Source organism: Corvus kubaryi, unplaced genomic scaffold (assembly GCF_017639235.1).
Source record: "Corvus kubaryi isolate FWS band 111438036 unplaced genomic scaffold, C.kubaryi_AGA036_p1.0 46792, whole genome shotgun sequence".
Classification (NCBI taxonomy): domain Eukaryota; kingdom Metazoa; phylum Chordata; class Aves; order Passeriformes; family Corvidae; genus Corvus; species Corvus kubaryi.
In genome coordinates this window covers 1-13,699 of record NW_024581304.1, presented here as the reverse complement: position 1 = coordinate 13,699, position 13,699 = coordinate 1, and the positions used below count along the sequence as shown (strand labels likewise).

Genomic DNA, 13,699 nt, shown 5'->3' with positions numbered 1-13,699 from the left:
GAGGGGCAGGGATGTGCCCCTTTGGGGACAAGGGGGGATGACAGTCTTTGGGGGGACAGGAGGGACATGGGGGGTGTGTGTCAATAGGGACGAGTGGCTTGGGGAGACCGGCAGGACGGGAGGATCCTGTCCCGGGGGACAAGGGGGCAAAGGCTGCGAACTGGGGGACAACAGGGGACAAGGGTTGTGAATTTGGGGGTACAGGGCAGCCACATCTCTGGGGACAGGGGACGAGGGCTGTGAATTGGGGGGACGCGGAGCTCCGTCTGCGACCCCCTCTGTCCCCCCCCCCCCCGGGTTTATTTCGGCGTGACGCGTGATCGTCCTCGCTAGGAAACCGTCCTTAATATGCAGATGAGCCTGTATTTAATATGCAAATCACCATGCGGCTCTGGCCGGCCACCAGCACCGCCGGCGTGCTGGAAGGGACGTGCCGGGGCACCCATGGGTGTCACCCGGGGGGTATCGAGGGGCACCCAGCAACTGGGGCCAACCCTGGGCACCCACGGCGGGTGACAAAGCCACCCAAGGTGACCGCGGGGTGCCCACCATCCCCGGTGCCCGTGTCGGGGGTCGGACGCCCTTGGTCGCTCGCGGTGTCCTGGGGGGTTCGGACGCCTGTGTCCCCACCCGGGGGGCGGTGGGCGATGGGGAGGGGACAAGGGACAAGGGACAAGGGACAGGGATCGGGGCTATAAACGGCAGCTGTAAGCGGAGCCGGTAACCGGAGCGGGAGGCCCGGGGGGACATTTGAGCTGCCGGCGGGGCCGTGGAAGCGCCAAGGTAAAGGGTGGGTGCTGTGTCCCCCCCCCGCCACGCCGGTGACCCCCCAGTCCCTGTCACCCACACGGGGACCCCGCCGGTGCTGGTGTTCCCCCGTCCTCTTGGCACCTCCGCAGCTCTGGGGGTGCTGCCTGCGGCCCCTCGGGAGGTGCCGCTTGGAAAGGGGGGACCCACGGCAGGAGACAGGACAGGGACAAGGCCAGCGCGCGGTGCCAGGTGGCCGGGGTGACATTTGCTCCGTCCCCGCCGTGGGGACAGCTGCTTCCTGGCTCTGCCATCTGAACCGGCCCCGGAACGGAAACCCGGGGGGGGCTCAGCTCCCCAGCCCCGGCGGCAGCAGCAGCTGGGATTGGGGGGGTCCCCATGGCAGTGGGGGGGCACTGCTGGTGACCCCCAAACCCCTCTGTTGGCAATGGGGGTGGCACTGTGTGACCCCACCGAGCAAGGGATGCTCTGGGCACCGGGGGCCACATTTTGGGGGGCTGGGGGGTGTGCATGGTGTGTAAAGGCCTCCTTAGCATATCTAATTACTGATTGTTTATTGGCGTTGGGCGCCTTCTGAAGGAAATGACCCCAAAATCCGGCACTAGACCGATGGAATGGGATGTGGATATTGAGATAATACCAGGGAGGGTATTCCCAAAATGTTGTATTTTAAGGGATTTCATTGTTGGTGTCCTCTGCCTTTCCCAGTGTCCCCCCCATTCCTCAGCGTGTCCCCCCTCCCAGTGTCCCCCCTTTCCCACTGCCCCCCCTATTTCCCGGTGTGTGTCCCCCTTTCCTGGTCTCCCTCCCTTCTTGGTGTCACCCCCATTCCCGGTGTGTCCCCGCCTCTCCCGGTGCCCCCCTCTTTCCCATTGTCTTTCGAACGGGTTTATGAGGATGGGGGACCCGATGAGGCTGGGGGGGACCCCGCTGTCCCCCTGTCCCCGCTGTGTGTCCAGGGGGTCCCACCGGTAGGTTCATGCGGGTGCTTTCCCGTGGGGACGCCGCGGTGCCGCTCGAGGGGTCCCATGGGTGCCCCCCCCCCCCGGGTCCCCGGCTGCGGTGACAGCTGCCGGGGTGAGGGGGGGGTTGGTGGCTCCGGTTACGGTGACATCAACCCTACCTTCCCACCTGGCGCGGGCGGGGGGCACGGGCCCCCCTCCCCTGGGGGTCGCGGGGGGGGTGAGGTGACAGCTGAGCCGCTCTCGGGACGCCGGAGCCCCCAGCGCCGCCGGGGCGTCCTGGAACGGGGGGGACCCCCCGGGGGGGGGGGCCCCCCCCCCAGCTATGGGACCCGCGCGGCCGGGACCCCCCCTGCGAGCGGAAGGGACAGCGGTGACACAGGAGCAGCGGCGGAGGCGGCCGGAGCAGCTCAGGTGGGCAGAGCGAGGCGCGGGCGGGGGGCAGATGCCGCGGGGAAGGACTCCCAGCCCCGGGAAGGGACGGGAAGGGAAGGGGGGCAGAGTGACCCCCCCCCAGCAGGGACACCCGCTCTGTGGGATCAGGGAGGTCTCCCTGCGATCGGAGCTCCCGGGAATTGCAGCGAGAGGAGGAACTCTGGGGGGCTGCCCCCCCTTCCTGCCCCTCCCCCCCTGCCGCGGGGGGGGGGGATATTGGGGGGGGGGGGAAGTGGGAAGTCCAGCAGCTCCCCCCGCCCCCCAAAGCTTTGTGCATGCGGGGGGAGGGCTGAGCGTGCTGGGGGATGGGGAAACTGAGGCACGGAGCAGGGACAGCGACAACGGACATGCCCGGGGCTGTTCACCCGCTCCGTGTCGGAGATATCCAAGTGGAGACTCCCCTCGTTCCCGGCACATCCCCCTGTCCCCACCCGCTGCCTCAGTTTCCCCCCAGCCACGCTGGGGACATGCACAGTGACCGTCCCCTCTGCTCCTCCACCGCCGTGAATGGGTCCCTGTTTGTCACCCCGCTGCTGCCGTGTCCCCCTCCCCGCCGTGCCCCCTCCTCCCCGTGCCCTCCTCTTCCCGCTGCCTTTTCTTTTCCCGCACAATCGCTGGCATTTATGGCGCCGCAGGCTCCGGTTACCCTGCGCCCGCTCGCTGTCACCACACAGGCTGGTGACGGTGACACCGGACCCCCCGCTCGGGGTTTCAGGCGCCCGAGGCGCCCCCGGCCCCCAAACTCCCCCCGCGCGGGTGGATTCTCAGGTGGCCGATAGACACTGAGCCCTTCCCTGGGGTGGCTTTTTGGGGTCCTCCCTTCCTCCCTCCGGCGCTTGGGAACGTTAAATTTGGTGGCTTTCGGGTGCTGCTGTGTGACAAACCGGACAGAAACAGCTCATTTCCTGCTTGTTGGGGACACCATGGGGACAAAGCTGGGTGTCACTGGGAGCTGTGGCACTGTGGGGACAGGTTTGGATGTCCCTGAGATTGCAGGGACATGGTTGGGTGTCCCAGGGGTTGTGACACCCTGGGGATGGGGTCAGTTGTCCCCAGGGGCTGTGACACCAGGGTCAGGTCCTACTGGGGTCACCTCCTGCCCCGGGGCCTGTGGCACCGCAGAGGGGACCGGGCTGGGGACAGTGCCGGGTCTCACTCGGGGCCGGTGTCACCACAGAGGGGCTGGGGACGAGTCCCCGCGCTGGCACCGTCCAGGCTCCCTGACCCCCAGCCCCCCACAATGTCACCCGTCCTCGGTCCCCGGGGGGGAGGAGGGCGCCGCTTCGATCGCCCCCGCTCCCTGCTCCCATGGAATTAATGATCAATTAATTCCCTGCCCGGTTGCTAATTACCCAGCCCGGCCTCAGCCCCTCGGGGACGGGGGACAGGGTGGGGATGGCGGCCCAGCGCGATGGGGGGACAGTGGCGGTGGCACTGGGGCTGTCTGGATGGGAAGTGCTGTGACACTGTGATGTGTCCCCGGCGATTTTCCAAGACATCCCGGTGGCATTTTGGGAGGGGGAAGAGCCAGTCCGGCTTCCCTCTTGTCCCCATGTCCCCCTGTCCCTCTGTCCATGTGTCCTCATCCTCCTGTCCCCAAGTCCCCAGCCCTGCCATGTCACCAGCAATGGCTTCCCCACGTGCTGCTGGTGACAAACCAGTACGGCCCCAGCTGGGGTCCAGTCACACCCCAAGATCCCCTCAGCCACCCCCTGTGGTGGCCCCTCGCCCCCGGCACCAACGCCCAGAGAGCCCCAGAGACCCCTGAGGGTTTGGGGTGCCCCGGGGGGGGACCCCGGCACCCAGGTGAGTGCCACCCCTCCCAGCTCTGCCCGTGCCCGCAGGTGCGGTGGGTGCCCACCCAGGGCGGGGGCCACCATGGGACCCCCACCCCGCGTGCCCCTGGTGCTGCTGCTGCTGCTGGCGGCCGAGAGGACGGCGAGGGGCACCTTCCCCGAGGAGCCCGGCCCCATCGCCGTGGCCCCCCCGGACTGTGAGTGCCCCCCCCCGGGGCTGGGGGGTCGGGGTGCTGCACGGGGGCACGGGGGGGAGGCACGGCTTGGCATGGACAGGGGCTTGGGGGGATATGGGGTGAAGGCAGGAGGGGACACCCGTGGGAGGATTTTGGAATGAAGATACGATGGGACCGCCCGTGGGCAGGGCTGGGGTTTGGGTTACTTTGGGGGGTACCTATGGAAGGGGTTTAGGGGTTTTAGGGTGATTAGGGGTGAAGGCAGGCGGGGGACACCCATGGGAGAGGATTTCGGGCTGAAGGCAGGAGGGAGGTGCCTCCCTGGGCAGGCTGGGTGTGGGGGGTCACCTGGGCTGTGCGGGGGGTGCCCGGCCCCGTGTGACCCCCGTGTCCCCCCAGATGTGAAGCACTACCCGGTGTTCGTGGGCCACGGCACCGCCCGCCCGGGGGGGCCCCGAGGGAGGGGGCACCCAGCGCCTCAACATCCAGCGCATCCTCAAGGTCAACCGGACCCTCTTCATCGGGGAAAGGTCTGAACCCCGGCACCCCAAAGCTTCCCCTCCACCGGGATGGGCACCCCACAGCCATCCCACCGCTCTTTCCTGGGGAGAACCCCACTACCTGCTCGGGGCACTCCAAGCTCTGCCACGGGGTATTTGGGGGGGGTTCATTGTCACTTTCGTTGCCCCGGTGATGTTCATTGTCCAGCCCAGATCCCCAAGCCTTCCCGGGGGGGGGTGGGGGTGGGTCCTGCACCCCCAACATGCCTTGCTGGGGGGCCACATCCCAGCTGGGAGGTGGTGACACCCGTGTCCCCCTCCCCAGGGACAACGTCTATCGGGTCAGCCTGGAGCCCAGCGGGGCCGCTGAGATGCGCTACCACCGGGTAAGTGCTGGGGGTCTCGGGGGCTTTCGGGGGTGTCAGGGACATCTGGGGAGGTCTCAGGGGAGTCTCAGGGGGTGCTGTTGTCTACTCCCTGTCCCCACACTGGTTTCCCCCCTCCAGAAGCTGACGTGGCGCTCGAACCAGCACGACATCAGCATCTGCCGGATGAAGGGCAAGCACGAGGTACAGGCTGGAGGGGCCCGCGCCCCATGGGGACCCCCGGGTGGGGACTGAGCACCCTCTGTCACCCCAACAAGGCCACCCTGTCCCGTCCCCAGTGTCACCCCCCACTCCCTGGAAGCGGTTGTATCTCTGATTTATTGGCTGCTTGGCTAATTGGGTTTGTAATTAATTATTTGGGGGCCAGAAATCCCATTCCCAGCTCCCATAAATGCAGTTCTGGGGTGAGAACAGCCCTCCCAGGCCATCCCCTCACAGTGATGGGGCCTGGGTGGGGTGGGATGAGGTGAGGGGGGTTTTGGGGTGCTGAGGTGACGGTCCCCTCTCCCGGCGCAGGCAGAGTGCCGAAATTTCGTCAAGGTGCTGCTGGTGCGGAACGAGAGCCTCCTCTTCGTCTGTGGCACCAACGCCTTCAACCCCGTCTGCGCCAACTACAGCGTGAGCTCCCCCGGCAGGGGTCCCCATTTGGGAGGGGGGCTTGGGGCCAAGGAAGGAGGGGACACCAATGGGAAGGGGTTTTGGGGTGAAGACAGGAGGGGGCACCCATGGGAAGGGTCTGCAGCATCAACACCTTCAACCCTGAGCCCCCCCCAGGATGGGGACCCCCGGGTCCCCCCCAGTCCCGGGTGTGTCCTCACGCCCCCCTCTCACCCGCTCTAGATGGACACGCTGGAGCCCGTCGGGGACAACATCAGCGGCATGGCCCGGTGTCCCTATGACCCCAAGCACGCCAACGTGGCCCTGTTCACAGGTCAGTGGTGGCACTGCCGGTGTCACTGCAGGCACCGCATCCCCCAGCCCCGCTGACACCCCTGTCCCACGCAGGGGGGATGCTCTTCACCGCCACGGTGACAGATTTCCTGGCCATCGACGCCGTCATCTACCGCAGCCTGGGGGACAGCCCGACCCTGCGCACCGTCAAACATGACTCCAAGTGGTTCAAAGGTGTGTCCCCACCCTGGGCCGTGCCAGGACATGGCACACGTCCCCTGTGGCCCCACCCTGGGCCATCCCTGACCCCGCTGTCCCCACAGAGCCCTACTTCGTGCACGCCGTGGAATGGAGGAGCCACGTCTACTTCTTCTTCCGGGAGATCGCCATGGAGTTCAACTACCTGGAGAAGGTGGGACACCTCCCACCGGGAAGTGGATGATCCTTAAGCTCCCTTCCAACCCAAACCATTCTGTGATGCCCACAGGGACACCCGGGGTGGGGACAGGGACACAGGGACGGCCACTGGGGTAGGGTGGTGACGGGTGTCCTCCCCGCAGGTGGTGGTGTCACGGGTGGCCCGGGTGTGCAAGAACGACATGGGGGGCTCGCAGCGGGTGCTGGAGAAGCAGTGGACATCCTTCCTCAAGGCCCGGCTCAACTGCTCCGTGCCGGGCGATTCCCACTTCTACTTCAATGTCATCCAAGCCGTGACCGACATCCTGGAGCTGGACGGGCGCCCCGTGGTCCTGGCCGTGTTCTCCACGCCTGCCAACAGGTCAGAGCCTCTTGTGCCCTGCCCAGACCCTCGGGGCTGGGATGGGGTCCCAAAATGTGCCTCAGTGCCCATGGGGGATGTGGGGGTTAGGCTGGGGATGAGGATATGGGGCTGGAGACAGGCGTGTGGGGCTGGGAGCAGGGACACGGGGTTGGGAATGGGGATGTGGGGCTGGGGACCAGCTGGGATGTGAGCAATCAGGGATGATCTGGGCTGGTTCCTCAGTGGGATCTGAGCTGGATGCCAGCTGGGATCTGGGTGGAATCCAGGCTGGATCCAGAGCGGGATCTGGGATGAGTGGTGGGATGGGTCTGGCTGGGTCCTGTACAGGATCTGGACTTGTTTCCTTTTGGGATCTGCTGGGCCCCTCGCACTCCCTGGGGCCTCCCTGCGTTCACCCCACAGCCGTGTCCCCACAGCATTCCCGGCTCCGCCGTCTGCGCCTTCGACATGGCCCAAGTGGCCGCGGTCTTCGAGGGACGGTTCAGGGAGCAGAAGTCACCCGAGTCCATCTGGACACCTGTGCCCGAGGACATGGTGCCAAAGCCACGGTGAGGGGCAGGGGTGGGGACAGGGGTGATGATAACCACGGCCAGTACCAGCACGGCTGGGGACAGGCTGGGGACAGCGCCACTGAGCCGTGCCCTGGCTGCAGGCCCGGGTGCTGCGCGTCCCCGGGGATGCGCTACAACTCCTCCAGCGCCTTCCCCGACGAGATCCTCAACTTCGTCAAGACGCACCCGCTGATGGACGAGGCGGTGCCGGCCCTGGGCAACGCCCCCTGGATCCTCCGCACCATGACCCGGTGGGTGCCCGGGGGGGCTGAGGGGGCACTGGGGGGCACTGGGAGGGCTGGGAGGGGCTGGGAGGGGCTGGAGGTGCTGGCCAGAGCCTCCCGTGCTGCCTTTCCATGCTTGTGCCAGCACTGGGAGCACTGGGAGCACTGGGAGAGCTGATAAATCTCATACACTTTGCAGTCAGGATTGTCTCGTCCTAATTAAATCTGCCTTAATTGCTGCTTGATGGGGAATTAATCAAGCGGCACTCTCGGGCCTCAGCCTCCTGCCGGCAGGGCAGCTGGGGCGTGAGCAGGGACGGGGACAGGGACACGGAATGGGAATGGGGACATGGGGATGGGGGGTGGGGATGGGGACAGGGTTGTGGGGCTGGACCTGGGGACGTAGGGCTGGGGATGAGGACATGGAGATGGGGTTGTGGGGCTGGGTCCCCTCACCCTGCCCCAGTTCCCCCCTCCCTGGGGACACCGGGACTCTCCCACACCCCAACGCTTCTCCCTTCCCCCACTCAGGTACCAGCTCCGCAAGATCGTGGTGGACAACGCAGCGGGGCCGTGGGGCAACCACACCGTGGTGTTCCTGGGCTCCAGCACCGGCACCATACTCAAGTTCCTCATCCTGCCCAATGCCACCAGCAGCCCCGTGCCCACCGCCCCTGGCAGCCAGAGCGTCTTCCTGGAGGAGTTTGAGACCTACCAGCCTGGGAGGTGAGTTCCAGGGTGCCAGAGGGGGGAGAGGGGGTGATAAAAGGCGTGGGTGGGCTGCTCAGACGGATGGATGGATGGATGGATGGATGGATGGATGGATGGATGGAGAGGATGGGTCAGGGGGATGCAAGGGTGGAGGGAATGGATGAGAAAATCTCCTCTGGACTAGGACAGGCTCTGTGGAGGGCCCTGTGGACCAGGGCTGAGGCTATGCTGAGCTCTGCCCTGTCCCCAGGTGTGGCCGGGACACGGAGGACGAGCGACGGCTCCTGGGGCTGGAGCTGGACAAGGCAGCGGGGTCCCTGCTGCTGGCCTTCCCCCCGTGCGTGGCCAGGGTGCCCGTGGCTCGCTGCCAGCAGCACTCGGGCTGCATGAAGTGAGTGCCTGGGGTGGGCAGGGCTCGCTGGTGGGGGCTGTGCAAGGAGTGGGGGGTCTGCATAACCTCACGTCCCAGGAATTCACCCTGTGCTGGGATCCGGCTGGACAGGGCTCAGCACGGCTGGGAGCATGGCTGGGGAAACTGAGGCACAACACGGTGCCATGGGGGTCGGGGTGTTGTGTCCCCCCATCAGAGCTGACCCCGACATCTCTGCCCCCTGCCAGGAACTGCCTGGGGAGCCGGGATCCCTACTGCGGCTGGACAACCGAGGGCTCCTGCGTCTTCCTGGAGCCCAGTCCCAGGTAACGCTGCCAGGCCTGGGGGACACTGGCAGGAACAGTGGGGTCCCCAGAGAGCACCGGCTCCTGTAGCCCCCAGTTGCTGAGCCCCAACAAACTCATTGCTCGCTGAAGGGAGCTGGGAGACCCTGCCAGGCCATTAGGGACCCACTGACCCCCCCTTTGCACCCCCAGGGTGGCCTTCGAGCAGGACATCGCCGGCGGCAGCACATCCCACCTGGGCGAGTGCGAGGGTGAGTGCGGGGCCGGGACCGGGCTCGGGGATGCTGCAGTGGCAGCCGCAGGTCCCCTGACGTGTCCCCAACCCCAGGGCTGGTGACGGAGAGCTTCGTGGACGAGCCGGACGGGCTGGTGTCGGTGAACCTCCTGGTGATCTCCTCCGTCGCCGCCTTCGTCATCGGCGCCGTCATCTCCGGCTTCAGCGTGTGCTGGTTCATCGGGCACCGGGACCGCAAGGAGCTGGCGCGGCGCAAGGACAAGGAGACGATCCTGGCGCACAGTGAGTCGGTGGTGAGCGTCAGCCGCCTGGGCGAGCGGCGGGCGCGCGGCGCCTTGCTGGCCCCGCTCATGCCCAACGGGTGGCCCAAGGAGCTGGGCAAGGTCACCCAACACGACCTGGACTCGGGGGTGCTGCCCACGCCGGAGCAGACCCCGCTGCAGCAGAAACGCTGCCCCGGCGCCCTCCAAAACTGCACCTGGGAGCAGAGTCACAACATCATCAACGCGGCTTTGCGGGACCCTGGAGGCTCCGGCCCCGCGGGCGCCGGGCGGGGGCACGGCGGCTCCGGCCGCCCGCCGCGGGGCATCCCCCTCTCCTGCCACGCCATCCTGGTGGACCAGGAGCTGGAGGCCGAACTCAGCGACTCCTCAGGTGACGGGCATTGGGGTCGGGACCCTCAGGAGGGTCCCCGCACCCGGCAGCACCCACCCGCCGGCGCCCGCCGCCCACCCCGCAGCTCCTACGGCGACTTCGGCGGGACGCCGCACCCCAGCCCCGAGCGCCGGCGGGTGGTCTCGGCACCCAGCGGGGAGGGCGGAGACTTTACCGAGGGTCCGCCCTGGCACCCCGAGCAGCTGAACTTCAACGCCAACAACGGCACGGGCCGCCCCGGCGCCCACCTCAAGAGGAACCACACGTTCAACAGCGGCGAGGCGGCGGCGGGCGGCTACGGGCGGCACGGGACCGCAGCCCGGGCAGCGCGGGCACCGGGAACCCCGCGGCCGCTGACGGACCTGCACCACCTCCTGCGCTACGGCGTGGAGCGGACTCCCTCGGGAAAATAGGGTCCCACCCTGTGTGCGTCCCCCTCGCCAGGACACTGAAGGGGGCCCCCGGCTCCCTGGGGACAGGGAGGGGTGGCCGGCCAGGCGCCGCGGGCATGGGGTGAGGTGCTGCATGGGTGAGGGGGAGACAGGCACCCCCTGGGTGCCCCCGGATAGGGTTTGGGGGTGTCCCGGCTGGCGTGGGGCAGTGCCCCGCGCTCCGGCTGTTTTGTCCCATATGCCGGGGGGGGCCGTCCACCGTGTCCCCTCCCCAGGCTGGACCCAGGGCCCGCGGCACCCTGGGAGGGGGATCCCTGGGAGGCAGCAGGATGGACACACGGACACGGGCACCGGGCTGTGCCCCCCAGCCCGTCAGTGGCACCCGGGGGGCTTTTGGGTGCTGCCAGCCCCCTGGGGACACCCGGCCAGGGGTGCACTGGTTGTGGTGATGGAACCTGGTGAACATTTTGGGCGCGGGGGGCTGGGAGCCCCCCGAATGTGGCGTTATCTGGGGATGGCGTACACTCCCACCCCCAGTCTGGGGTCAACCCCTTCCCAGTGCCAGCCTGGGGGTTGCCCATCTTTCCCCCAGGCACCCCCTCCTGGAAAGCACAGCCGTGGTGGGGGGGCACCGCTGGGGGGTCCCCACCGAACCCACTCTCTGCTGGCAAAGGGTGCCCTTTCGGTGCCACCCCTGCCCGGCGCCCACCCGGGGTGGCGTGTCGCGGGGGAGTGGCAGGTCCCCGGGGTCTGGCAGGTCCCCAGGGGGTGGCAGGCTGTAAATAGGGCAGGGGGCGGCGAGAGCCCCCCCCCCAGCGGCCATGCATGCGGCCGCCCGCGGGCTGTACCCCGCGGCCCCAATAAACACCCGGTTACCGGAGGCGACTCCCCCGCCGCCGCCTCGGCACCTTCTTGACCACCCCCGGGAGCCGGGACCGGCCGGGGGGACACAGGGCTGGGGGCCACAGGGCTGGGGGGCCACAGGGTCACACCCCCGCCGTGGGCACACGCACAGCCCAGCGCGCACACCCCCGCACCCACCCGTGCTCGGCCCCTCCCCACGCACCCGCCCCCCGTCCCGACGCCTCGAGGGTCCCTATCCCGCTTTCCCCACGAATTCCCCTGGGTTGAAGCAGCGCCGGCACTGTGTCCCTGCCCGTGCCACCCCACACCTGCCTCCCCTTTCCCGGCCATCTCGTGCCCCACGAGGCCACCCACGGGGGTCACCCACCCCCCACTGCCCCCCTCAGGCATTGCTGTCCCCTGGTCTGAGCACCTGCAGGGGCTGGGGGACACCTGGCGCCCTGAGTGTCTCTGGTGGCACGGGAACAGCTGGGGGGGGGACTTCTGGCAAAGGGACACTTGATGCGGCGATACGTGGCGTGGGGACACCCGGCATTGGGCTCCTTGGGGTTGGGGACGCCAATCATTGGGGTCCTTGGCGTGGGGACACCAGGGGTGGGTACATCTGGCGTGGAGACACCTGGGCTGGCGGCCATCGGGTCTCTTGGAATTGGTTCACCTGGGATGGGGACACTTGGAGAGTGTGGGGACAGCGGCCACTGAGTGTCTTGAGGTGGGGCAAAGGGACACGTGGCAAGGGGACACCTGGGGTGGGGACACCTGGGGTGGGGATAACTGGGGTGGAGACACCTGGAGCGGGGGTGGAACACCGGTTCCTCGGCGCGGGGACACGTGGCAAGGGGACCGGGCTGTTCCTGTCCGCCGCCCGGGCCGGGCTGTCCCCGCCGCTGTCCCCGCGTCGTTCCTGTCCCCGCCGCAGTCCTCGTCGCTGTCCCCGGGCCGTTCCTGTCCCCGGGCTGTCCCTGGGCTGTCCCCGGGCCGTTTCTGTCCCCGGGCCGTTTCTGTCCCCGGGCTGTCCCCGGGCCGTCCCCGGGCCGTTTCTGTCCCCGGGCCGTTCCTGTCCCCGGGCTGTCCCCGGGCCGTCCCCGGGCCGTCCCCGGGCCGTTCCTGTCCCCGGGCCGTTCCTGTCCCCGGGCTGTCCCCGGGCTGTCCCCGGGCCGTTCCTGTCCCCGCCGCTGCCCCCGGAGCCCCGCGACGATCGCGCCCCGAGCCCCAAGCCACGCCCCCGGACCCGCCCCTCTCTCATCATTGGCGGAGACCCGGCCCCGCCCCTTCGCTGATTGGCTCCCGCCGCCCTCACGTCCCCCGCTGGGCGGGGCTCGGGGGTCGCGGTCTCGGCCGGGGGTCGCGGCAGAACCCCACCCCCACCCCCGTGAGTACCGTGCCCGGGGCTTGGCGGGAGCGGGAGGGTGGGAAATGGGGCCGGGGGCGTCCCGAGGGGCTCCAGAAGGGCTCCAGAAGGGCTCCAGGGGGGCTCCAGGTGGTCCCGGGGGAAGTCCGGAGGTCCCCGGGGGGCTCCGTGGGGTCCGGGGGAGGTCGGGGGTCCCGAGGTCCCCGGAACACCCCAGGGACACCAGAGGGACACCCCTAGAAACTCAAGGGAACACACCCAGGGTCCCGAGGGAACCCGTCCCCCCCAAGTGACCTGCCTGAAGCCCCCGCGAATGCCCCCAGAACTCGTCCCCCGCAGAGCACGGAGCCAGGCCGGGGGTGCCACGGGCGACCCCAAAGGGCAGAGGGGCTGCCGGGGGCCAGGGGGGGCTGCGGGGCCAGGGGGGGCTGCCGGGGGCCAGGAGGGCTGCTGGGGGCCAGGGGGGCTGCTGGGGGCCAGGGGGGCTGCGGGGCCAAGGGGGTCTGCTGGGGGCTAGGGGCGGCTGCCGCGGCTCGGCTCCCTGCGGGGGTCCGGGGGCTGCCCCGGCCGAGGCGGCGGTGCCGGGCGGCACGTCCCCAGCGCGGGATTGCGACAGACAAATCCAGTCTGGCTTCGGCTGAATCACCCAAAAACCCCTCCCTGGCCCCAAAAGGGGGTGTGGGGATCTGGGAGGGGTTGGGGGGACCCAAGAGGGGTTGAGGGGACCCAGTCCCAGCACATCCTGGCAGGGGAGAAGGGCAAGCCCATCCTAAAGCCCCTTTCACCCCCGTGAGCCCCTCAGAACCCACCAGCCGCTCCCACTCCTGAGTTGGTGGCTCCCAGCCCTCAGGGAGCAGGGGCTGGGAGGTGCTGGGGGGTCTCATCCCCCAGGGGGTCCCCACCGGTCTCACCCACTCATGGCACCCCGAAATCTCTCCCTGCTGCAGCCGCCGCTGCCATGTCAGCCGAAAACGCCGCGGTGCCGGCAGAGGCCGGGCCGGAGGTGCAGGTAGGGGTGCACAGAGGGTTCAGGGGGGTTGCGGGTGGCTCTGAGGACCCCATCTTACTGTCCCCCCCCTCCCAGAGCGTGGTGAGCCGCGTGGCCAACCTGGCCCTGGTGAGCTCTGCCTGCGGGGCCGTGGCCTCGGCCTACGCCTGCACCAAGGAGAGCCACCCGTACGTGCGCTCCGTCTGCGACGCCGCCGAGAAGGGGGTGAAGACGCTGACAGCAGCAGCAGTGAGCGGGGCCCAGCCCCTCCTCACCCGGCTGGAGCCCCAGAGTGAGTGCCGGGGGGACAGCACCCCACGGGGGCTGGGGGACCCCAAAACTGCTCTCACAGAGCTCTT

The 13,699-nt window shown here is 68.7% G+C and overlaps 2 protein-coding genes across 2 annotated transcripts; both read left to right on the top strand.

The window, feature by feature from the left end:
- The first annotated feature begins 1,961 nt into the window (after positions 1-1,961).
- On the top strand, positions 1,962-11,031 carry LOC121672278 (semaphorin-6B-like). Its single transcript, XM_042044877.1, is given in 18 exon segments — positions 1,962-2,144; positions 4,010-4,158; positions 4,537-4,574; positions 4,576-4,667; positions 4,963-5,023; positions 5,144-5,206; positions 5,540-5,641; positions 5,864-5,954; positions 6,029-6,148; positions 6,238-6,326; positions 6,475-6,692; positions 7,112-7,243; positions 7,348-7,497; positions 8,002-8,196; positions 8,432-8,572; positions 8,800-8,877; positions 9,049-9,107; positions 9,185-11,031. Coding segments are annotated over 18 exon segments (2,841 nt in total). The 5' UTR covers positions 1,962-2,055; the 3' UTR covers positions 10,159-11,031.
- A 1,242-nt stretch (positions 11,032-12,273) lies between these two features.
- Positions 12,274-13,693, top strand: LOC121672279 (perilipin-3-like; the record flags this gene model as incomplete). The annotated part of the gene is made up of 3 exons (XM_042044878.1): positions 12,274-12,373; positions 13,300-13,361; positions 13,437-13,693. Coding segments are annotated over exons 2-3 (308 nt in total), but the record flags the coding sequence as incomplete, so codon positions are not given.
- Positions 13,694-13,699: the final 6 nt, after the last annotated feature.